Consider the following 22,556-nt stretch of genomic DNA (forward strand, 5'->3'; position numbering starts at 1 on the left):
TCTTCAGGGGGTCCTGGGGATGGGGAGGTGGATCCCAGCCCTGTGGGTATCCTTCCTCTTGTATGGTCCAGCAAAGAGCTCCTGAGTCGATTAAAGTTGAAATGAAATTTAAAACAATTAGATTTGTAAATTAAATGCAGCAGGGTAACGGTGCCATTTGCCTCCTCTTCCTTTAGCTCCAAGCAATCCATCCACAGGTAAACCTGCTGGAAAAAAATACCAGTGGACACAGGAGGACTGACAGGCGTCACTTTGGCCCTTTTGTCCCCTAAAATAGATTGATTCATTTGCTCAGTTTTAATAAATTTCAGAGTGAGATGCATTCCCAATGAAGGTCTATTAATCCAGGACCCTGCTTTATAATTAAAACCCACAGGGTCTGAAGGTTTGGGGAACAAGCTGAGAAGACCCCAGGGCACTTTGGCGTTCCATTATTTGGATTTAATAAGTGGCCAGGCAGGGATGATGGACAGCGTCTGATTCTCTGTGCCTGGTGTTTAAACCCACATTTGGCCTAAGGCTCAGTAACCCAAATCTTGAGGAGACCAATTTATTTCTGCATGGTGCAGGGCCAGCAGAGAGTAGCTGTCCCTTGGGGAGCACAATAGGGATGGAGGAGAGAGCCAAAGGCAGCAAAATTTGGTGTTTGGAGAGCTCAGGAAAGGCCTGGTGCCATTTGCAGCCCGTGCCTGGCTGGTGTTTTGTCTCCCTGCAGGTGTTTGGTGTCAGCTGTAGCCCAGTTAAACGCCACCTGTGCATTGCCCAGGAACTGTGGAGTTTGGAGCCAGGCAGGTGCCTCAGACCTGGGACATCACCCCTTCCTGCCTGCAGTGGTGCTCTCAGCAAAATCCAGGCAAAATGGGGTGTGCAAACCCCAAAGAGCCAGGTTGGGAAAACACAGGGCCCTTTGGTGATTGTGAGAAGCTTTCTCTTGCTGCAGGTACCACCCCTGCACGATTAAGCAGCAGGTGGCCCAAACAAAATATTTGGGACACAAGGCCAGGAATTCAACCCATGCTTTGATTTAGAAAACTGCTTCAAGCCAGCCTCTGTATTCAGTCTTTGAGGAAATTCACTGGTTTCTCTTAAAATCAGGAGTGGCTTAAAGGCTGTGCTAGTTAGCATGGACCCATGATTGCTGTGCAAAGTGCAAACTGAAGGGACTGTGCCTCCAGCAAACCACGGCTCCCTTGGCTTTAGCTGCACGGAATTATCATTACTCTCCTGAGGAAGGGGTAAAATCCTGACCCGAATCAGGGCAAACTGCCTAGGTCTGAAATATCAACATCCTAAGCTCTTCAAGTGCTGCTCCTGGGGGCTCTGACTGCATTTTTATTTTCTGCTGGACACCAGGAGGGGACTTTGGCGCAGCCAGAGCTCTGCAGGTATGGCTTTGGCTGCCTGCAGCATTTGAATCCTGCTCTGCTACCTTGCAGCATCTTCTGGGCTCTACATCTGCTTCCCGAGACGTGGAGGCTGCTTGAGCATTCCCGGGATCCGCGGGCGTTTTGAAAGCCGTAACTACGTAATCAGTAACCGCGGAGCTGTGTAAAGGCTAAGGCTCGGCTCTGCGACTCCAGGCCCTCGGTGGGATTGAGCCTCCAGAAGCCGCCTCCCGGATTTCACCAGCCCCGGCTGGCCGGGGGAGCAGCGGGCAGCGCTGCGGGGCGGCACCGGGGGCGGCGCCGGGGCCATCCCTCGCCTTCCCCCGCCTTCCCTCGTCCCGGCCCCGCAGCCCCGGACTGGGAGGCGCTGGGAGCGGCTGGTGCGGGGTAAGGAGCGGGAATGGTGCGGGGAGCAGGCTCCTCTGGGAAGCAGCGGGAGGATCCCTGCAGAGAGCGCCTTGGCGGCGCTGCTGCTCCCGGATGGACGCTCCAGCCCTGAGCCGGTGGAGCATCTCTTCCTGCACGGAGGCAGAACAACCCTCGGTCTCCCGATGCCTTTCCGTATCGCTCCATAAACTCACCGCGGGCGCACCCTTCCCCGGGAAAGGGGGCACGGAGCCCTCCTGGCCGTGCCTGGGGTGGGTGCCGAGCCCTGGGAGCTGCCGCTGCCTCGGACGGCGCCTGCTCGGGCGCCTCCACCAACAGGATACGGCCGGGAGCCTTCCGGGGCGGCGCGACGGGCCCGGGCTGCGGGGACACCCGGCGGGGCTGACCGCCGGGAGGGTCTCCCCGGGAGCTCCCCTGGCTCCCGAAGGGCTCCCCTGGTTCCCGAGGGGCTCCCCGGGAGCTCCCCTGGCTCCCGGGGCTGAGCTGCGGCCAGCCCCGCTCGCCTCCAGGCATGGTGATGGGTGCCGTGCCCTAAGAGACTTCGGGTGGTGGCTGCTGGACGGGAAGGGCCAAAAAGCAGCAGATGGCTGGGAAAGCGCAAGGTGGAGTTGGGATTGTGTTGCTAAGAGGAGGAAATGGATTTCTTTTTTTTTTAAAAAAAGGGGGGGGAAAAAAATCCAGCCGGCAGAAGCCCCCATGTTCCAGTGGTAGTTTTGCAGCTTCGCTGCTCAGTGAATTGTTTGAGGAAACAGCCGGGTGGGTGGGGAAAGCAATGGAGTTACACACTCCCTAGGGGGTGTGTAAAAACCTGGAAAGCTTTTCCTGTCGGACGCCGCTGGTTCGCTCCTGTGGTTAGCTCAGGGCTGTGGGAGGGATTCCTGGAGAGCAGGTTCACGCTCCCTTGCTGGAGCCTCCCGGGCAAAGTCCTCCCCGTGGCCCCGCAGGGAACCAGAGGCTTCAGTGCCTGCGGTCCCGGGCTAGGGAGGCAGCGGGAGTTCGGTCCGTGTGACATCCCCGGCTTGCTGCCTCCTCCCAGGTGCCAGTTCGGCCAGGCATGGCCACCCAGATGTTCGAGGGCAGAGGGCATGCGGCCGTCTACCAGAAATACAGGTTTGCACCGGGCAAAGAGCTGCAGCAGACCATCCTCTCCTACCTGCGGGAAAAGGTGAGCGGGGTACGCCCAGGCTGGAGGAAAAATCCAAGGAGTATTTAATTGTGGGTGGGGAAAAATCCAAGGAGTATTTAATTGTAGGTGGCAGTGTTTACCTTGCTGGGAGTGTCACCTTGCTTGGTGCCTCGGGGAAAGATAAAGCAGCAGGGCTCATGGCCAGATGGGGGCACAGAAGAGGCTTTCTACACGTTCTGCCATGCCAAGGCTGTCAGGAATGGGGTGAAAGCACAGGAATTGGGTGGCTGCCCACTGAGACACATCCACTCCTCCCCGCAGAAGGCCATCCCTGCGGAGCTGGCGGTGGACGTTGGCTGTGGCTCTGGACAAGGCACCCACTTCCTTGGGGAGCACTTCAAGAAGGTGGTGGGCACAGACATCAGCGAAGCGCAGATCCAGGAGGCCAAGGAGAACCCCTGCATGCCCAACATCTCCTACCTGTGAGTGTCGGCACAGCACGCTCTGCCAAAGGCAGAATTCGGGTCCTCGCGTGGAGGCGGTGGTTTGTGGGTATGACTGTCGTAGGAGCCAGCCAGAGATTCCATTTGACGGAATTCCTGGTGTGAGCGAGCATTATCCTAGACTTTGCGGTCTTGCGTTCCAAACCGTCCAAAACCACCCTCTTGACTCCACGTCCGTGGCTTTTTCCCCTCGGCCTGCAGCGTGTGCCCTGCGGAGGAGCTGCCCTTCCAGGAGGCCTCCGTGGACGTGCTGACCTCCTTCACGGCCGCGCACTGGTTCGACATCGAGCGCTTCATGCGCGAGGCGCAGCGCGTGCTGCGGCCCGGCGGCTGCGTGGCCATCAGCACCTACACCCTGGACATGAGCCTGCGCCACGGCCACTGCTCCCAGCAGCTCACCAAAGTCTTCAGGGAGGTCAGCTGGGAATGCCCGGGGCGGGGGGAATTGCAGCACTCACGGGTGCAGAGTATCACAAACGCGGGGCGGCCCCCGAGGCAGGGAGAAAGTGATGCATCTGATTCCACTGATATCTAATTAATCACTCCATTACACTATATTATTCTGTATGATATTACACTACATCTAAACTGAATCTGCACAAAGCACTCAACTCCACTGCCCAGAATCTCATGACTGTCCCAACACACACACACGCTTGGTCCTGACAGGCCAAGGAAACAAAACACCCTCACTCCGGGTAAACAATCTCCATATTGCATTCTACTGTGGCACAACACAGGCGCAGCAAATGAGACAAGAATTGTCTTGATCATTCTTTTCTCTGCTTCTCTCAGGTTCAGAGAATGTGAATCCCGCAGCAGAGAGGGAGGAGTGGGATTGAGGGGGTGTGACGAGAGGAATCCTAATGCAGAAGGGGGTAAATGCAGGGATTTAGAGGCTTCCACACTGGGCTGGCTGGATCGTGAGGACAGGGACATGAGGACTGATAGGGCAGATGTGGTGGGGGTGAGCAGGGTGCCAGGGCAGATCTGGGAGCTGGTATTGTCCAGGAGACTTTTCCTGTTGCCCTGCTCACAGTGAAAAGAATGGGAAGTAGAAATTGTTGGGAAGAAGGCTTTTTTTAAGCAATCTTTCTGAACAAAGGGTGTTTTAACAATTGGATAAAAGGAGACTTTCCATTATGAGTAAGAGCTGTGTAGGGAGGACAGGAGCCTTAGTTCTAGAACAGCATCCTTGAATTCTTGACATTAAGCAAGATTTCAGTGTATTTTAATGCAACAAGTCTTTTTAAAAAAAAGGACATATATGAATGTATTACATTACATGCAGGCCCAAACCTGAGTTAAGTGGCATATGAGAACTTCAAGTGGTTTTGTGTTTGTTTTTAATACACTGTCTTTACAGTGCTGGGACGAGATTTTAAAATACTCAAATAATAGAGTAAAATATGTCTTGGATGACTACAAAATGATCTTTGAGGCCTTGCCATTCCCAGACAAGAAGAGGTGAGCAGAACCACCTTTGATGGTGTCAGATACTTTATCCACCACCACGTCAGCCTGTGGTCCGTGTTCCCCTGCCTTTGAGGTTTAACTTGCCAATGCTCCTTTCTTGCCCACGTCTCTCGTAGAATCACTGATATCCACGACCCAATTCCCATGACTGTTGAGGGTGTGGTTGGTTACATGGAGTCCACCTCTTCATATCAAACCTTTAAGAAGAGTGACCCTGCAGCTGCAACATCCCTCCTCCAAAAGACGGAAAAGAGGTGAGAAAACAGCTTGGGAAAACGAGCAGGGTGTGGAGGACCTGTCCTGTACAGTGCATGCAGAGGGAGGCTGTGCAGACCCCTCCAAAGCTGCAAGGGAGTGTGCAGGGATGTGCTCCCTCCCTTCCCCCAGGGGTGGACACTTGTCAGGGGTTCAGCTGCAGATCCTTAGATTTTAAGCCTGTGTAGCAGTAAGATATACCTGCACCCATGTATCCATGAAACCTCTGACAGAGACTATCCCGAGTTTCCTCACCTTGCTTTTAATTGGCAAAGGGCTTGAAAAATATCGGTGGTTGCATCTTCACCTGTCGAGCTTTAGTGGGTCTAGGGTCTTCAAAGAGACACGAGCGGTGGTGGGTTGCTCCAAGGTTCTTTATGGCATGAAAACATCAGTCTCCGAGGCAAAGAAGTCAAGGTGTTAAAGTCAGTGCTAAAAGCTTTCTGGCTGAGAGTCCCAAGCAGGAGCAGCAGCTGCGAGGCTGCTCTCTGGAATGGAGTCCCAGGTTCTGTGCAGGAACAGCAGCAGCAACAGTTGTTCCCTGGCACAGAGTCCAACGTCCTGAGCAGCAGCAGGCACCACAGCCTTCTTTCTTCTTTCTCCTTCTTTTCTTCTGTTTTATTCTTCTTCTTCTGTTGTGGTTGTTGATAGTCGTGGTTGTGGTGGTAGTTGATGTTGTCTTTTGCACCCCGTTACAGGGACTTTTCATTCACAAAACATCCAATCAACTAAAAACTCTAAAACATTCTTTCTAAACCAACTAAACTTGATTCTAATGTGCTGAAGTAGTACAAAAGTAATGGCAGTTCTTAAAAAATGACGTATATAATATTGTTTTCTTACTTAAAGGTTTATCAATCTACATGAATAGTTCTGTCTATTTACGCATGTAGTTTTATCTGGTTTATGTGAGTAATTCTATCTATTCTAGAGGCAAGGCTCTGCTATGTTTTTGTTTTGTCTAGGGCTAAGTTGCTGAGCTTTAAACTAGGCTTTAGGGCCTTTGCTAGCTAATGCAGTTTCTTAAGGCACTTAAAATGTATTTCTACCTACTAAAAATCTACAGCTTAAACTTACTTAAAACTATAACTCAGGCTTCTGTTTACTTAAAACTTAAACCTACACTTCTACTCCATATCTGTGTGGTTTAATATATCTTAACTTCTCTAAGGGCTTTAATTCAACCCCTGCATTCATCTCCCTGTCTGAGGAGCTCAGGCTTGCATTCCAACACTCACCCATCTGTTTCAGCCCCAACAAGGGCCTGTGGGGAAGGGGGTGCTGCTCATTTATTCACTGACCAGAACAGCCCCTGTGCAGCAGCTGGAAGCATTTGCCCTCCCTGCTGCGTGCTGTGGGTGGAAGGGATCTGTCTCTGGTTGTGGGTGCTGCCCCACATCAGGTGGGAGCTGTCTGGGCAGGTGAGACCCTTCCTCTGCTTGTCCTTTCAGGATGCTGGAGACAATGGGAGTTTCCTCTCGTGAGACCCCGGTGGAGTTCTTGGTGAGGCACGTCTGTGTGCTGGGGTGCAAGGGATGCTGAGAGAGCAAACCCTTCTCCTGATCTGCTGCTCCAGTGGAAGGTGGATTGTCTCCTAAAACCCTGCTTGTAACTGCTCTTACTCCCTGGGAAGATTACTGCTGATTTTGCTGATTGAAATTTTGGTCTCCTGTGGAAAGCAGATGGGGTTTTGTGCCCCTCAGCTTTCTGTCCACCTTGGTCCTGCTGTCTGCCCAGTGCTGCTCCCTCAGCACTGGAAGTGCCCATTGTGGATCGCTGGTTTAGTAACACGTGGGGAAGAGAATCACAGGAACAGCTGAGAAACTCACTGCACAATTTCTTACACAATTGATAACAATTAAAAAAGCAAGCTGAGAAAATGTTGCCTGTGGTTCCTGTTTTACAGAGAGGCTGTGGAGCACTCACTGGTGTGGGAATGAATAACTGTGCTACATTGACATTGAGTGTCCTGATGCCCTCAGTGCCCCTCTGCTCCTTGGGGAAGGTGGGTTTTGGGTAGGAAGGGCCATTCCCTGCCCTGGCCAAGTGAGGAGCTGTGCACTGTCTTTTGAGGGCTGCCCTCAGTGTGTCCCCCTCCCTGGTACAGGTATCAGCTCCTTACCTGCCCCAGGAGTGCCTTGGCCCTGGTGAGGTCCCTCAGAGCACCTCAGGAGCCTTTATGGGATCACTGCTGAAGGGAGAGCAGGTTTGTGCCCCTATCACCCACCCACGCTGCGATCTTAGGGGAGATTAGAGGCTGTGTTTTTTGGGAGGGGCAAGGGGAGACATGAGGGCTCAAAGCTGGGCATACCCTGGCACAGGTCACCTCCTGTTTGCCTTCTGGATATTTCGAGTCCAGACTCACCCTCCGCAGGGACCTTTCCCTTTCCTGTAATTCCTGTCCTTGGCAAGAAAGCTTCCCCGACACCATGGGAAGGGCTGTGCCCTCACTCTCTTCTACGTCAGCACTTTATTAAAAAAGGTGAAGTGCCACCTCTGCTCCCAGCCCCAGAGGGGGCTGAGAGGGGCTGGAGGTGCTTCTGCTGAGGTCCTGGGCTCTCAGGGTCCTGACTGAGCTGTCCTCAGCTTGCCCAGGGTGGGGAGCAAAGGCTTTGCTCCCACTTGGTCCCCCAGGAGAGTGATGGGGTCTCAGCTATGGCGTGGGAAGCCCGTGATGGATGGGAGGCTGCTCTGTGTCCACAGCCGGGTGCTGGGGCAGCAGTGCTGGATTGATACAGTGGATCAGGCCCTGATCTCACTGGCTGAGGCTGCTCCAGGTGCAGCTTGGCTTTGGGCCAGCAGCAGCTCTCAGCCTCCCTTGTTGGGTGAGCACGAGGGGTCTCTCCTGCCCGGGCTGGCACTGGGTGCCACCACTGCTGCCATGCCCAGGGCCTGCCTGGGCTGGGGCAGCCCCAGCTCTGCTGGCAGGGCTTGTCCCTGTGAGGTGCATCCCTGCAGACATTCCAGGGCAGGGAGGGGTCCCGCAGGAGGTGACATCCCGTGTCCCTACTGTGCTGGCAAAAAGGCTCCGGGGAACAAGTGTTTGGGTTTTTCCCTCTCTTTAAAACAAGTTTAAGTCTGCTTGTTAATTACAGCTGTGATTTCATTTAAAAGCCCTTCCCTGCTCCAGCAGCAGCAGGTGCCCAGCCGTGAGGCAACAGCAGGGATTGTGTCAGCAGAGCAGCACCAGCCATTGCAGGGACTGCTGCAGCTCACACGTGCTGGGGGGTGCAGGGGGGCTGGGGGCACTTTGGTGCCACCACACCCTGGGCTGGCAGGGACGGGTCTGGTGCTGGCTGACAAGCAGAGCCCACTGATGCCCCTGTCCTGGCACCACTGGGCCGTGGGCAGGGCTCCCACACCTCACCCGAGGGTTTATTTTTAAGCCTGGCTTTTTTGGGACACGCTTTCTGTTCTTTCTATCTTCTCTACCCAGACCAGTCGGTTCAGCAGGAGCCACTTCCTCCCAGACTGGCCCACTGGGGTCAGGAGCCATCTGGGCCCATCCTTACCCACGCCAGTGCCGTGGGCTGAGGTGAGCACCTTGCCCATGCTCGTGCCATGCAGGAACCCGTGAGTCACCACGATTGCCTCACCCGCTGCTGACGCCAGCCCTGTCCACAGTCAGGTTTCACTTTTGTTCTCCTACCTGGAAATCCCACACCTGGGATTTCTTGCTCCAAGCAAGCTTGAGTGACTCCAGCCTCTCAAGGAAGGGGCTCCATCATCACCATCTGTGCTGCTCTCCTGGAACAGCACCATCGGCAGCTGGTCATGCCTCAGGTTTTAGCTTTTATATTTTTCACATTCTGTGCTGTTCTAGTGTGTAATTCTGAGCTTCACATTATGGGATGGTAAGCTTTCTTCACAGAGCAGGGAGACAAAACAATTCCTTCTCTAGCTGGGGACCAAGGACAAATGATCCAAATCTCAGGCCCAAGAGCACAAACAACAGTGGACCCAAGAGAGAAAAACAAGAAGGATGGGACTGCATGGGCTGAAGCTGTAATTGAACAATTAACTCCAATATGCAGATGGACCAGAACTTATAAAAGTGAGAGACCCCGTGACCAGTTGTCCATTTTGTGACCATTTTGATTCATCTTGGGTGCGGCCCTGTATGGGCTCTTGCACTGTCCAAGGTGGATCCGTGGAGGCCTTTTAATAAATCCCTGCTTTGTTCTTTAACTCTGTCTGGACTCTGTTCTGGGTCAGCCTTCCCAAGGCATCACTGGGACTGGATCGATTATTGTGGTGGGTCTCCAGTCTGCCCTGCAGTCTCTGTTGGGCACGGTGTGATGTCCCCAGCCCGTGCTGGCTTTGGGGAACTCTCCAGTGCCAGGGCAGGAGTGGCACTGGCACGGTTTGGAGGAGCTGTGGTGAAGGCAGCCATGCTGTGCTGGCTGGGCTGTGCTGGAGCGTGACGTTGCCGGGCAAGACACGCACCAAACCCAGGATGGCAGCACCCCATCCCGTGAAGAAAAAGCCCTCAGTGCTGCTCAGCTGTGCCTGGGGGTGGCACAAATATCTGAGCAGGGTGCCCAGGAGAGATCCTCATCCCTCCATCCCTGCCATGGGTGCCGGGGGCTGCGCCCGTGGCCCGGCTTCGTCCCGCAGCTTTAGCTTTTTCTTTGGTGCCTCTGAATTTCCTTTTGCATGTGTGAAGAGATGAGGTTTCACTTTACTTCTCCAAACAGAAATGACACCTGGGAGAGAAAAGCCACAGCCATGGGAAACAGGAGCCAAAGCTGTCCCACGAGGATGTGATGCTGCTCTGTGACCCGACGGGTGACCCGAAAGCGTCTCGGTGGTGTGGGACCGTGGTTGGTGGTGGATCACCCCTCTCTCACTGGGGGCCACGTTTATTTTACATCTGTTGGGATTTTCTGCGAAAATGCCCTCTATTCCAGCTGAGCTGTGCCTGTTTGGATGACAGAAGTGTCTTATTTATGCTGGTTTGGACTTGTGTTTCACAGCTGTACTGATCATGACCTTTGTTGTGTTGAATAAAAATTAATCTCCTGTGGGTTTCTTTAATGGGAAAGGAAAGACAGAGCCATTGTCCTGTCCACCAACAGGGCAGATGAGGGACCCCAGCGCACACCAGGGCTCAGGCTTTTAATTCCTGACCTTCCCTAACCTGCTGCTGTGAGGGAGGCTGGTGTGGGAGCCTGGTCCACATCCATGACTGGAAAACCTGTGCCCACCACGCTCCGGGGCTTTAGCAGCACGTTTTGCTCTCCTGGCTCTTCTCCAAGCTGTGTCTGCATCCAGTCTGGACAAAGTGGAAGGAGTCACTATCCAATCCATGCTGCCCCTTCCCACTCTTCATCTCCATCACGGTTTTCCAGGAAAGGTCTGAGCCCTCTGGGATGCTGCTGGAGCAGGGGAAGGGCTCAAGAAGGGCTGGATGGACCCTGTGAGTCAACAGCTGGTCCTGCTCGACCTCTTCACTAATGGAACATGAGCCAGGAAAGCGTCCTGGTGGGAAAGAAGGTGAATGGCATCCAGGGCTGCACTGGGAGGAGTGTTTCCAGAAGGCTGAGGAAGGTGATTCCTCCCCACTCCTGAAGTGCTGGGTCCAGTTTTGGGCTCCTCAGTGGGAGACAGACATGGCAGGGACCGGAGGGAGTCCAATCAAGGCCAGGAAGGTGATGGACAGGAACATCTCTGCTACGAGGAAAGGCTGAGAGAGGAGGCTCTGGGGCTCATGGTGGTGTGACAGCGCAGCAAGAGCTGAACCAGGGAAACTCCATCTGAACACAAGGAAAACAGAGACTGAAGCGTCCACTCCATCCTTGGCAGCCCGTGACAGCCAATCCTGCCACAGCAAGGGTTGGACTGGATGAAGTTGAGAGGTCCCAGCCCATGACCACATCCATGCCACTGCTCACCCACAGGTGTACCTTTCCACATCCTTCCACAAGAACTTTTCTCCTTTTCTCGGACTCTTTGAAATCAGCACTTTAGTTCCAAATGTGAACATTAAAAATTGGGTCCTCCTGGAGAGTTCTGTGGTCATCGTGCAAGGCCCTGCAAAGTGCATTTATGCCTTTTACTTTCTTCCTGTCCCTGCTTCTTAGATCCAGGCATTGCCCTATTTTTTTATATTTAATGCTCGATGAATGCAGGAGGCTAAAAGCTCAGCAGTGACCACAGGAGGTTCCCCTGATGGAGGGACAGTTTGCTGAGAGGCACCGTTCCAGCTGTCAGCAGAGGGATGTCAATATACCCTATGTGTGTCTCCAGGCTGAACAGGGAGGAAACCCCAGCCAGCTTCCAGCTGTCAGCAGAGGGATGTCAATACACCCTATGTGTGTCTCCAGGCTGAACAGGGAGGAAACCCCAGCCAGCTCCAGTGGCAGCCCTCCTCATCTTCATCTCCCTCCACAAGTCTGTGTTCCACCTGGAAAACTTCAGGTGGAAGTGCTTCTGCTTTCACCTTTTTCCTTGCTTTGGTGGTGAGCCTGGTCCTTCAGGATAACACAGCCATAAAAGCTCATGCCTGCAGCCTGGACAGTGCAGTGCCCACTCCTGGCTGCTGCTTATGGCCCCAACCCACCACATCCTTTCTCAGGGGAAACTGAGGCCTGAACTCCTGCTGCTGCTCAGGAGACACCAAAACCCTCCTGTCCCCGTGAACTTGTTGTCCCCAGGTGTCTCCCACAGCTTTCAGCACGGGGTGGGGCTGGGTCATGCTGGCGTCCCCCCACTTGCCAGCCCCAGCCCCAGCATCCCCCGGCATCCCAGGCTGAGGTGGAGCAGGCAGGACAGGGAGGCAGCAGAGCAGGTAGCAGGGAGGAGGGGAGATTCCCTGCACCACTTTCATTTTCTTGTTTCCAGCTGTACCAGCCCTGGGTTTTCCTACGAAGATGAAAGCACCAGGCAGGAATAAAAAGCTGGAGATGCAGCAGCAAGGCAGCCACAGCGAGCAAGGCAAAGCAGCTCCGAGGGACAGCCGGCAGCTCAGCAGCTCCACGTCTGAACAAGCCACCTGTAGCACCTGTCAGGCACCTCTGCATCTGGAGTTTAGCGGATCCTGCCCGGAGTCCTCCGGTTCATCCTCGCTGGCATCTCGCACCGCAGCCTCCTCACCCCATCGTACTCCATCGCCGACCGTCAAGCTTTCCTTGCCAAAATGCTGCGCCTCAGCCTCGCCTCGCTGCTCGTGCTGCTGCTGGGGGTCAGCCTGGGGGCTGCCTTTCCCCACGACAGCCCGGGGGAAGGCTGCCGGCTGTCCAAGTACCAGAACATCGCACCCAAGCAGCGGCAGGCTGTGGACAAGATAAGACAAGAGTTTGTGAGTACTGCTGGCAACAGGGGGCTGTGGGCTGGCAGGGGGCAAGGCAGAGGGGATGCTGAATTCCAGACCCGAGGGACAAGGTGCACGTTTTCTGCGGCGCTTTGGGGACGAGCAAGATGTGTGGATGACCGAGGGTGTTTGGGGACGTGAAGGACGCTGGGCCAAATTTCATCCTGGTTTCCGAGCCCTCAAGGATGGCCAGGGTGGTCCAACATAGCCAGAAGTCACGCCGAGAGTTTTTCAGTCTCTCTCTTGGTTTATGCCTGCAGGAGAACAACCACAAATGCAACACCAAGCTGTTCCGCCGGAGATGGAACGCAGTAGACCTGCCGGTAAGAGCGAGGCGATGCTGTAGGAAGGGGGCACACCTCTCCTGCCCGCCGCTTCCACCTCCACCCGCACCCCCGGGCAGGTCTGCGAGCCCCCCATCTTCGGGTCCCTAACCAGGACGCTCCCACCCACAGATCTCCGACCGAGCGCTGCTGGTGGCGGCCGAGCTGAACCTCACCATTGCCATGCTGGAGCTGCCCGCTGCCCCCGGCTTTGCCGAGGTGTGCCGGCAGCCCCTGGAGTTCTTCAGGGACGCCCGGGAGGACGTGCGGGGCTGTGTGAGTGCCGAGTGTCCCCCCGAGCCCCGCCCGGGCCGGCTCCGCGCCGCGCTGCGCTCACCCGGCCGCTCTCCTTGCAGGTGGATCCCTCGCACCAGCCCTCGGGCAGGCTGAGGCACTGGCTGCACAAGCTGCAGGCGGCCATGCGAGCAGTAAGTCAGGCCGGCGGGGTTTTGCGGGCTTTTGGGGGTGCGTCAAAAGCCCTCTCGGCAGAGCTGACCCCAGCGCGTCTCGCCCCGCAGGAGAGCCCCGAGAGCACGGCGTGCCTCAGGGCCACCACCATCGTGCACGTCCTGCAGGTGCTGGACAACCTGCGCTGCGCTGCCCTCCAGGACAAGTGCTGATGTGCTGAGCTGCTGATGTGCTGAAGTGCCCTCGGACCCCAGCCCGCGGCACCGTCCCTCAGGGACACCCCGAGAACCGGGGAAAAACGACTGCGCTGCGCTGTTACTTCCTATTTAACCTATTTAACCTTTCTTCTCACTTATGCGAGCTGAGGAAACATATTTTTTTTCCTTTTTTTTTTCTTTTTTTTACGGTCTTTTAAATTATTGGCTCGGGATAAGGCGAAGTAATGCCCTTCCCGAAAGAACGTGAATATGCGTATTTATAAGGTACCTTTGTTTTTCTGGTTCTTAAAATGTTTTTAAGGAGATCTATTTTTTTACCTGCTATTTATTAAAGAGTATATTCTGCATACTTGCCTGTGTAAGTTATTTTCTGATGTGCTATTTGATATGAAATCCAAAGTAGTTAACTAAACTACCATAAGCAAGATAAGCTGCCAACCACTTGTTTTTAGCGTGCTTTTCTGCAATGCCACAGCACCGGCATCGCCCGCACATCCTTGCAGGGACGTTGCCCAAAAGGAACCTCGCTGCGTGTAATCTTGGGGCGGGGAGAGGAAAACAGCCTGGATGTTGGGTTTTCTGGAGAGCTTTCACAGACTCTGTCACTCGGCCGCGCCCCATGTGCTGCCATCTAATGCCAGGAGCAGCGCCCGGGGCAATGAAAACCCGTCCCGAGGTAAACGCCCTCGGGCCAACACCTCCCAAGGGCGGGGAGAGCCCCGAAAGCGCGTCTGGAATTCCCCATGGAATGCGGGGCTCGGCTGCGGCCGGGCGCAGCTCGTTCTCCCCAAAAGCCGGGCTGCAGGAACGTTCTGCTGTGAGCTCGGGCTCCCAGGAAGCAGATGCCATTCTCCCCAAAAGCCAGGCTGCAGGAATGGTCTGCTCCGTGAGCTCGGGCTCCCAGGAAGCAGATGCCATTCTCCCCAAAAGTCAGGCTGCAGGAATGCTCTGTTCTGTGAGTTTGGGCTCCCAGCAGGCAGATGCCGTTGTCCCCAAAAGCCGGGCTGCAGGAATGGTCTGCTCCGTGAGCTCGGGCTCCCAGGAAGCAGATGCCACTAATTTGGGACCCCAGCTCCTGGCCCTGCTCCCGATTTCCTACCCCTCGCTTCTGAAGGCTTGTGAGGAATCCCTCTCTGGGACCTGCCTACAGCCAGCATCTGTGGGAGGAGGATGTTTCTACGATGATTCTGTCCAAAACTGCTGTGCTGGGGGTTATCCAAACAACGCACGGATCTGGAGGGAAAAGCCTAAGGAGGGAAGAAAGGGCTCTAAGCAGCAGTTCTGTGCTGGTTTGACCGGATTTCAGTAAGCTCAGGTGCAGTTTGTTTTTGGGGAAGGGGCAGCCGTACCACTGCGGTGAACCTTTAGGATGCAGTGGATTTCAGTAGCTGTCTGCCAAACTCCCCTTGTGTCAGGTCTCCAGCTCTGCCTTCTGACCTGGGCGCTGCTTTCATGGCCAAGTTTTGGTTCCCTTATTTAGTGGAAGAACTTAAGTTTATGCACCTGTTTTACAGATGATTTAACAGAACTGTGAAAATATCTGAAGTTTTTGGGCAGCCTAGTTACATACCCAAGTATTCGCTCTCCGTTACTAAATGCTCTCTTAACGATAATTTTTTACACAGATTCCATCTGGTGGACTTGTGCTTCTCCATGATTGATATTTCATTTCACTGGTGCTATAAATAACAAATATAGTTACTGGCTTTTGCATTTATGTATTATTGACCACAAAAAATCGTGATACAGTACAATTTGTAGTTACTGCTTCTGATGTATTATAGTCTGTCAGTTTATGTATAGCTTTTATAAATAGTGGTGTAATGTATCCTATCTTAGACTGTAGCATAATAGACTGTGAAATGTTAAAATGCTTTTACATGTAACTAGCTCAGAGAATGGTGTAAAATAATTAAGTGATTTCCCACATTAGGGACTATCTCATCTGAAAGACAAGATAACAGAAACAGAAGCCAGAGCACTGAAAAAAAAAGAATGTATTAACCCTTGTTATCAGAGACTGAAAATACAGCAGGATGGAACCACAAGAAGAAATAAAATATATTAGTTTAATCTACAAGATAGCATGAAGACAAGTCAAAGGTTAAAACCAAGCAAAAGAACATCTAATCTCAAAGGAATATTTGAATATGTATAAACTCCTATGAATATGCCTGTACCCCCTGTAATGGAACAGTATATAGAAAACATGGTTTAAGTTATTTATTTTTTTTATTTTGGCAAATAGCCAAGCACCCCAGTACTGGATTTTTATCCCTTTTATCCCTTAATAAATTTTTATAAATATTTTAAATAGTGAGTCAAGTTTCTCATAATTGACTGTTGCATATTGATATTATTGACATATTGATTGACTATTCCATCTGATTCACTAGTCTTCCACTCATCTGCTGCTGGAATGTAGAAATAGTAGATTAATTTGGGTAATTAATAGATTAATTTAATTAATGGTAGATTTAATTAATAGTAGCTTTCCCTTAACCAAGGCAAACGCTGGAGCCTGGCTAAGCTCTGCTCCTGAAATCACCCTGATAATATTGTTTCTCCCTCTTGGTGTGTTCCTATCTGCCGTAGACTCAGCATTAATTTATATTGTGGCTGAATCACCCCCCTTTCCACAGCAGTGTGAGGGGACAGGAAAAGAATGGAATTTCTTGCCAGGCAGGTGGTGGGATCGCCATCCCTGGGGGTGTTCAAGGAATGACTTGTTCCTTACACGAGGAACGAGGTGTTCAAGGAAGGGGCACTCAGTGCCGCGGTCTGGGCGACACGGCGAAGATCCGTCAAAGGTGCGATCTCAGAGATCTTTCCTAACTTTAAGGATTCTGTGATTCTGTTTACAACAGGAGATAAAACTCGGCCTGGGGACAGGTAACCCCAACGACACCAGCTCCCCTCAGGCACTGCGGCACGCCGCGGGCGCTAAGGGAGCGCCCCAATATGGCGGCGCCGCCTGAGGGGCCCCTCAGCGGCAGCCCCAACATGGCGCCGCCCTCCCGGCGGCTAACGGCCTCCCCGCCGCCCCGCCAAACTCTCGCGAGATCGCCGCGGGGGCGCTCCCCGGCCCCGCCTGGGCTCTCGCGAGATCTGGGCTGTGGGAGGAGGAGGAAGAGGAGGACGGGGAGGAAGGAGGAGCTGCCGCCGCCGCCGCTCCCCCGGGCCGGCGCCGGGGATGGTGTTGGCCGCGGCTGCCGGGCCCTGACGCCGCGCTCAGGTACTTGCGGGCTGTCCCCCTTCTCTCGGGCCTGGCCGCTCCCGCTGGCCCCACATCTGCCGCGCCGCCAGGCCTCGGCTCCCGGCGGGCTCCCCCGTCCCCGCAGCCCCGTGCCATGGGGGGCTGCCCTGGCTCCCGGGAGCTGCAGGATTCCCCGGGCTCTTGCTGCCTTCCTTAGAAATAAACGCAGCTCCGCTCCCTCCCTCCTCGGTAAAGCTTTACCTGCGATTTGAGAGTGCTTTCTTGCTGGGTTTCGTTAGAATTTGGGATGCAGCCGAAGCGAATAATTTCTTTTCCAGACTGGCCATGCTCCTCTTGGGTTTCCTGGTTGTTCAGGACAAGTTGTAAAGGTATTTAGGCATTTAATGCCCATCCAAGTTGAATTTATTTGAAATCAGCGCCTAAAAGACGGGGGTATTTTTGAGGGAACAGCTGGTCTGCAGCTTACAGGTTGTTTTTTTTTTTCTCTCTCTTTTGTTTTAATTTATGGCCGCGTTCATTACTCTTCAGACCTCTCCTCCTCTCTTTCTTTTTTTTTTTTATTTTTTTTTTAAAGCAGCTGCTGTTTCTTCCTTCTCCGGGGAAAAATGGACTGTTTTGTTCTGCTTATTCTTTCTTCCTCCGGGATAAAGCCTGCAGTTTGTTTCGGTGGAGCCGGCTGGATTTCACATTTACCCTGCGCTGTACTTTTGTTTTTAAACATTCATCTTGAAGCTGGCACGCACATCACTTGTCAGCGTCAGCGAGCTTGACCTTCGTGTAGATCTCACCAGTTTCCTGCTGTTAGGGACTGCTGTGAAATATATTATTTCCTTTTTTTTTTTTTTCCTAGTTTTGTTGCTCGCTGTTCTGTTAAGCTCTTCTCAACCTCCGTGTAAAGATTATACCCTATCTTTGTGCATTTCCCCCTCTTTATTTCGTTGAATTAATTATTACAATTTAACAAATAAGCAGTTCTAACATTTTAGCTGTTGGGGGGCCTGAAGGGTTTGGGTTTTGTCAGCATTGCGTTGGTTTTAGCCAAAATATTCAAGAAGGAGGAGTTGCCTTCAGCTGGGAGTAGCCTCAAAACATATGAAGGCGTGACAGATTGGACGTTTTGGCTTCATGACTTTGGCATTCTGACCACCTTTCACTGTAATTAATTCATCGGCGTGGTTATTTTCCAGAGTGGATGGCTGGCACAGCAGAAGCATCTCTTCGCTTCACTCCCTTGGCCTCTGTGGCTCAGGTTCTTGCCCTGTGAGGAGTGCAGCAGTGTAGATGATTGCAGTTTGCAGCCGCAGTCCCATTCCTGTGCCCTGGGAGCTGTCTCAAAGCTCACTTCCTAGTCGGAGAGTTGTTCCAGGAGTCCCTCCCATTTCTCCTTGTTACTTTTTTGGCCAGCCAGGAGGCAGCTGTCAGTGTTGTCCTGTGAGGTGTGCAGGAGAGCAGGGCGTGTTTTCACGGCTGGTCTTTTGGAGGAGCGGTGTCGGGCAGTGAGATGGGGTTGTAAACGCTGATGTAAGCCTGCCCTCTCTCCAGAAAACTGGATTTCCTCTTGGCCTGATGCACTGCAGCTCCCCCAGTGCTCCCAGCCCCAGCAAGCTCCTTGCTCAGGTGCTGAGGACCATCCCCACCTTCATTCGCCTGCTACCTGTGTGCAGCACCCCTGCCTTGGGATGGTCCCTCGCTCCTTACTCAGCTCTGACCCAGAACAGAGGCCAGGCAGAGTTCAAGAATAAAGCAGGGATTTATTAAAAGGATTTCCTCCATGGACACACCTTGGGCAGCGCAAGAGCCCAGCCAGGGCTGCACCCAAGATGAACCCAAAATGGCCACAAAATGGACAGCCGGTCACGGGGTCTCATGCTGGAATCCTAGGTACTAAGAATTATAAACTTTCTGTTCTGAAGGGCACAGACCCAAAAGTACTGTATTTGACCTAAGACCACAGAAAAAGTTTCCCAAATTAATTAATAACGCTAAGATTACAGGTCTGTAGTTCAATTAATAAGTTTTATAAGTTCTGGTCCACTTGCATATTGGCGTTAATTGTCCAATTACAGCTTTAGGTTATGAAGTCCCATCCTCCTTGTTTTTCTCTCTTCAGTTCACCATTGTTTATGCTTTTTGGGCCTGGAGTTTGTAACAGCTGTCCTTGGACAAGCTGGAAAGGGATTGTTCTGTCTGCCTACCCTGTGAAGAGAGCTTGCTAACACTTAAAATGCATCTCGGAGCTACACACTAAAGCGGCAGAGAATCTGGAGAATATAAAAGCCAAAACTTTAAGCATGTCAGCAGCCCGGAGCTGTTTCCTCCCGGGCCGGGTTTGTGGTGACTGTCCCTGGCCTGTGTTGCAGGTGGAAGCAGCAGTGATGCTAACTCTGGCAAGCAAGCTGAAGCGGGATGACGGCGTCAGAGGCCCCCGTGCGCCCAGCGCAGCGTCGGACTCCACTCGCAGGGTGTCTGTCCGGGACAAGTTACTCGTTAAAGGTGAGGGAATATCCTGACACGGGCTGGGATATCTACTGCTTCTGGCTGGGTTGCCAGCAAACAGCGTTAAATTGCCTATGAGTTTCCACAGATATTTTTCAGGTGTTCTGTAGGATGTGGCAGCAGCTCTCTGGTCACAGGGAGCAGCAGACAGCTTTCCCAGGCATTGTTCTTGGAAAGGCTGCGAGAAGATCAGAGGGAGGAATGAGAAACAATTCTTACCTTAACTTGTAGTCTTACCTGCACCTGTATTGTGAACAGGTGGAATGTGTTATGGAGAACTGTTTGCCAAAGGGTGGTTTCTTAATTAACCAATGGTGATGGTGTTTAATTGAAGGACTTAATTAGGTTTACCTGTAGAGAGCTAGGGTATAAAAAAGCAATGGGCTTCTTAATAAAGAAAATGATTATTAGCCTTCTGAAATACATGGAGTCTATGACAATTATTACCCAGCTGGGGACCTGTTGTGATGACAGTAGGATACTTACTTTTATTGGATAATGAAAATCAAAACAATTGTTCTCTTACTCTGTTGAAAATTAGTCCATCATTAATTGAAACAGGATAAAAAATTGCCATGTAAGTGTCACTGAATATAGAGGAGGAGAATGTCAGCAGAAGTCTATTTGCCTTGGTATGAAGGTGGTTTTTGAGCAAAGCCATAACTGCCTGTCAGGAAAAAACGTCCTGAAGGTCACAACAGTGTTTTGGGGGTTTTAATGGCACAGGTCAGAGGCAGCACACTTTAAAAAGATGTAAAAGGGCAGTGCAGAGTGAGATTTTTCTAGGCCTGGAGGCACTACAAGTTCAGTGTGAAGTTGTGAATAACAAACCAGTGATTGTATTGCACTGTGGTGTGTTTTAGGAAGGCTGCAGCAGGCTTTTACCAGCTGGTGGGAAAAAAGCCCCAATCCTACTTCTTGGCAGTTGTGGGTAAATGGGATACTTAATGAGACAATAATTAAACTATTCTATTGTTAAATCAGGGACAGCTCTTTCCTGCACTTATTTTCTGTTTTTTTTTTTTTTTTAGCATAGATAATATTATGTTTAAAAATCCCTAGATGCTGACAGCTTGCAGTTACTGTGGATTTAAAGTCAGGTTCACTCCCTCTGGTAATAGTTGAATGTTGGTGGCAGAGGCATGTGTTGTTTAGATCGAACTTTCTGCTGGAAACGACCAGTGGCAAGTACTCTGCTGTTGGTGTGCAAGTGCCACTGTTGGGATTCATGCCATCAGAGGAAATCCGCATTTGCTGTTCCTGTTTCAGAGTGGTTTGAGGCTGACATGGCTGTCATTGCCGGGATGATTACCTAACTAGCACTGCATAGGGTTTTTTCCTAAATTAGGGTAAATTCTGTCAGTTACCTGGAGTGAGGTGTCGCTGCAAATGCTGCTGCCTCAGTGCACTGGAAGTGCCTCGGCTGGGTTGTAGGATTGTTGTATCCACAATTTTCTCCCGGTATTTTTTTAAGGACAGGGAAGTTTTACGTGCTTTAGGTCACGATTGTGATCAGTCTTACACTTCCCATTTGGAAATCCTCATTTAACTTCAGTTCTGAGGGGGAATGATTCAGGCAGGAGAAATAAGCTCTTTAACCAGGCTAAGCTACAAAGCCAAATTACTAAATATATATAATCTGAGATTTTGCCTAACCTACAGGTATAGCCTTGAGGGGGAGATAGCAGTGTGAAATAAATACTCTTCATGTGAGGGGGCAAAGAAATTTTACTCTATCCTCAGAGCAATCATGTTTTTCAAAACCACACCCAAGTGTGCATGGGAGGAAAAAAATGCAATCTGTAGAAAATTTGTATTGATGTTACAATTGTAATTGCTGTGGCTGTGACAGCAAAGCAGCTATTTAAATAAAACTGAGTATTTAAACTGAGTTCAAACTAAGTATTGAACAAGTCCCAGACTGACAAGTGTTAAAAGCAGGTCAGTGCTCACATGGCTGAGTGCTGGATCCCGATCTGATTGTGCATGGAAGTTGCCTCCCTGCTGTGAAGTGAGTGGTGTAGGTCACTTAAAGAGTTCCCATCAAAGGCATTGGTGAAAATGTGCCTTGATGGGAATTTGCAAAAGCACAAGGAAGGTTGGTAAGCATACTGCTTACTGCATAGGTGAGACATGAAAAGGAAAATCAAATTAGAGTCAATTTAGAGTGATATATGCAGAGGCTGGAATGAAAAGAGGAAAGGGAAGAAGGTAAAGGAAACTCTTGGTTGAGTCAGGAGGTTCAGAGTGAAATCCCTTCCTTTCTAAACTGCTCAGGGCAGCTGGATCCAGTCTCAGGCTTGGACTCAATAGTTATGTCTAAAAGATTTAGCAGAATTTAATAATAAAAGCCCTTGAGCGTTATATTAATTATCAATCAGCTATAAACATGATAGAGATTCAAGATAATAAGATGTATTCTGTTTTATAATGTGTTCAGGTCAATGCACACATATACACAAAGATATATATATATATATATATATCTAGATATGCACACAAATGTGCAAAGATAACCCACACATGTGTGGAAATGTATGTATACATGGGAAGATGTATTAAAATTCCCCCCCCAGAATCAATGAAATTAATCCTGTTATCCCTTTTGGGGATTACTGGAATTTTCTGCAATTCAGGTGGGAGTGATACCATTTCACTCAGGCTGTACTTCAGCTAAGGAATGTTCCAAAGCCGTCAGGGAATGACTGATTATTCCTACTGCCATCTCCCACCTTGTCCAGGCAGCAGGAGTTCCTGGTGCAGCTCAGGAATGCTTCACCACTGCTCTTGTGCAAAGGCCGGGGCCTGATAGGAATTGCTGGAATTGCAGAGCAGGCCAGAGGCTGGGAGAGAGGATGCAGCACCACAATCACAGTGTTCTCCCAGAAGAGCTGTGGCAGCAGCTGTCAGTGTGCTGAGGGTGGTTTCTGGGTGAAATGGGAACTGACAGGAGAAGCAGATCATTCCACTGTAACTGCTGAAAGTGAGAGGGAAATGTAGTGGGAAAGGCTTTCTGGGGGTGTTCTGTTTTAAGCTGCTCAAGCTGAATGTGAACCATTTGTTTACAAAAGTTTCTAGAATTTGCTTCAACACTTTCAGGCAGATCAGCTGCAGCGGCACTCGCGATGTGGTGAGACTGAGTGGAGCTGAACTTGTGACGCTGATGGTGTTTCTGGGTCACGTAAAGATGGCAGGAATGAGTTGGGACAGGAGTGCAGAGCTGCCTGCTGAAGGTGTGCACGCAGCAGGGATGCTGCTGCGGCTGGACCAGCAGCAGTGCTTTCACTGCTTGTCTGTGGAACTGTAAGAGCTGAACTTAGGCTGTTGTACTGCATCCCAAAGCCAGCAGCAGCCTGGAAGAGTAGCTGTTAGTAGAAATTGTCGCTGGGGTGTGTTACAAAGCTGGAGTAACAAACAGATCACAGTGGCAGAGCAGGGGAAAAAGCTCCA

The 22,556-nt window shown here is 51.6% G+C and overlaps 3 protein-coding genes across 7 annotated transcripts in view; all 3 read left to right on the plus strand.

Annotated features, from left to right (window-relative positions):
* The first annotated feature begins 1,547 nt into the window (after positions 1 to 1,547).
* On the plus strand, positions 1,548 to 7,012 carry LOC119703523 (putative methyltransferase DDB_G0268948). Of its 3 annotated transcripts, none has more exons than XM_038143510.1 (7): positions 1,548 to 1,772; positions 2,809 to 2,937; positions 3,220 to 3,380; positions 3,603 to 3,816; positions 4,768 to 4,868; positions 4,994 to 5,131; positions 6,584 to 7,012. In XM_038143510.1, the coding sequence occupies exons 2-7, from the start codon at positions 2,827 to 2,829 to the stop codon at positions 6,672 to 6,674; spliced, it is 816 nt and encodes a 271-aa protein (XP_037999438.1). In that variant the 5' UTR covers positions 1,548 to 1,772; positions 2,809 to 2,826; the 3' UTR covers positions 6,675 to 7,012. The 3 variants fall into 3 exon arrangements, with proteins under 3 accessions (XP_037999438.1, XP_037999439.1, XP_037999437.1); XM_038143511.1 differs by lacking the exon at positions 1,548 to 1,772 and adding an exon at positions 1,842 to 2,023; XM_038143509.1 differs by lacking the exon at positions 1,548 to 1,772 and adding an exon at positions 2,158 to 2,374.
* Positions 7,013 to 8,693: 1,681 nt separating this feature from the next.
* On the plus strand, positions 8,694 to 13,387 carry LOC119702959 (interferon lambda-3-like). Its single transcript, XM_038141770.1, has 6 exons — positions 8,694 to 8,705; positions 12,166 to 12,432; positions 12,705 to 12,767; positions 12,900 to 13,057; positions 13,129 to 13,195; positions 13,298 to 13,387. The coding sequence occupies exons 1-6, from the start codon at positions 8,694 to 8,696 to the stop codon at positions 13,385 to 13,387; spliced, it is 657 nt and encodes a 218-aa protein (XP_037997698.1).
* Positions 13,388 to 16,474: 3,087 nt separating this feature from the next.
* The window catches only part of UBE2F (ubiquitin conjugating enzyme E2 F (putative)), a 60,282-nt gene continuing 54,200 nt past the window's right edge, over positions 16,475 to 22,556 (plus strand). For all 3 annotated transcript variants that reach the window (XR_005257518.1, XM_038142001.1, XM_038142000.1), the window contains exons 1-2: positions 16,475 to 16,628; positions 18,971 to 19,103. Coding sequence is in view for 2 of the 3 variants with exons in the window: in XM_038142001.1 (XP_037997929.1) it covers positions 18,986 to 19,103 (118 nt within the window). In the remaining variant the exon portion in view is untranslated. The remainder of the gene's footprint in view (positions 16,629 to 18,970; positions 19,104 to 22,556) is intronic.

This window comes from Motacilla alba, chromosome 7 (genome assembly GCF_015832195.1).
Source record: "Motacilla alba alba isolate MOTALB_02 chromosome 7, Motacilla_alba_V1.0_pri, whole genome shotgun sequence".
Taxonomy (NCBI): Eukaryota; Metazoa; Chordata; class Aves; order Passeriformes; family Motacillidae; genus Motacilla; species Motacilla alba.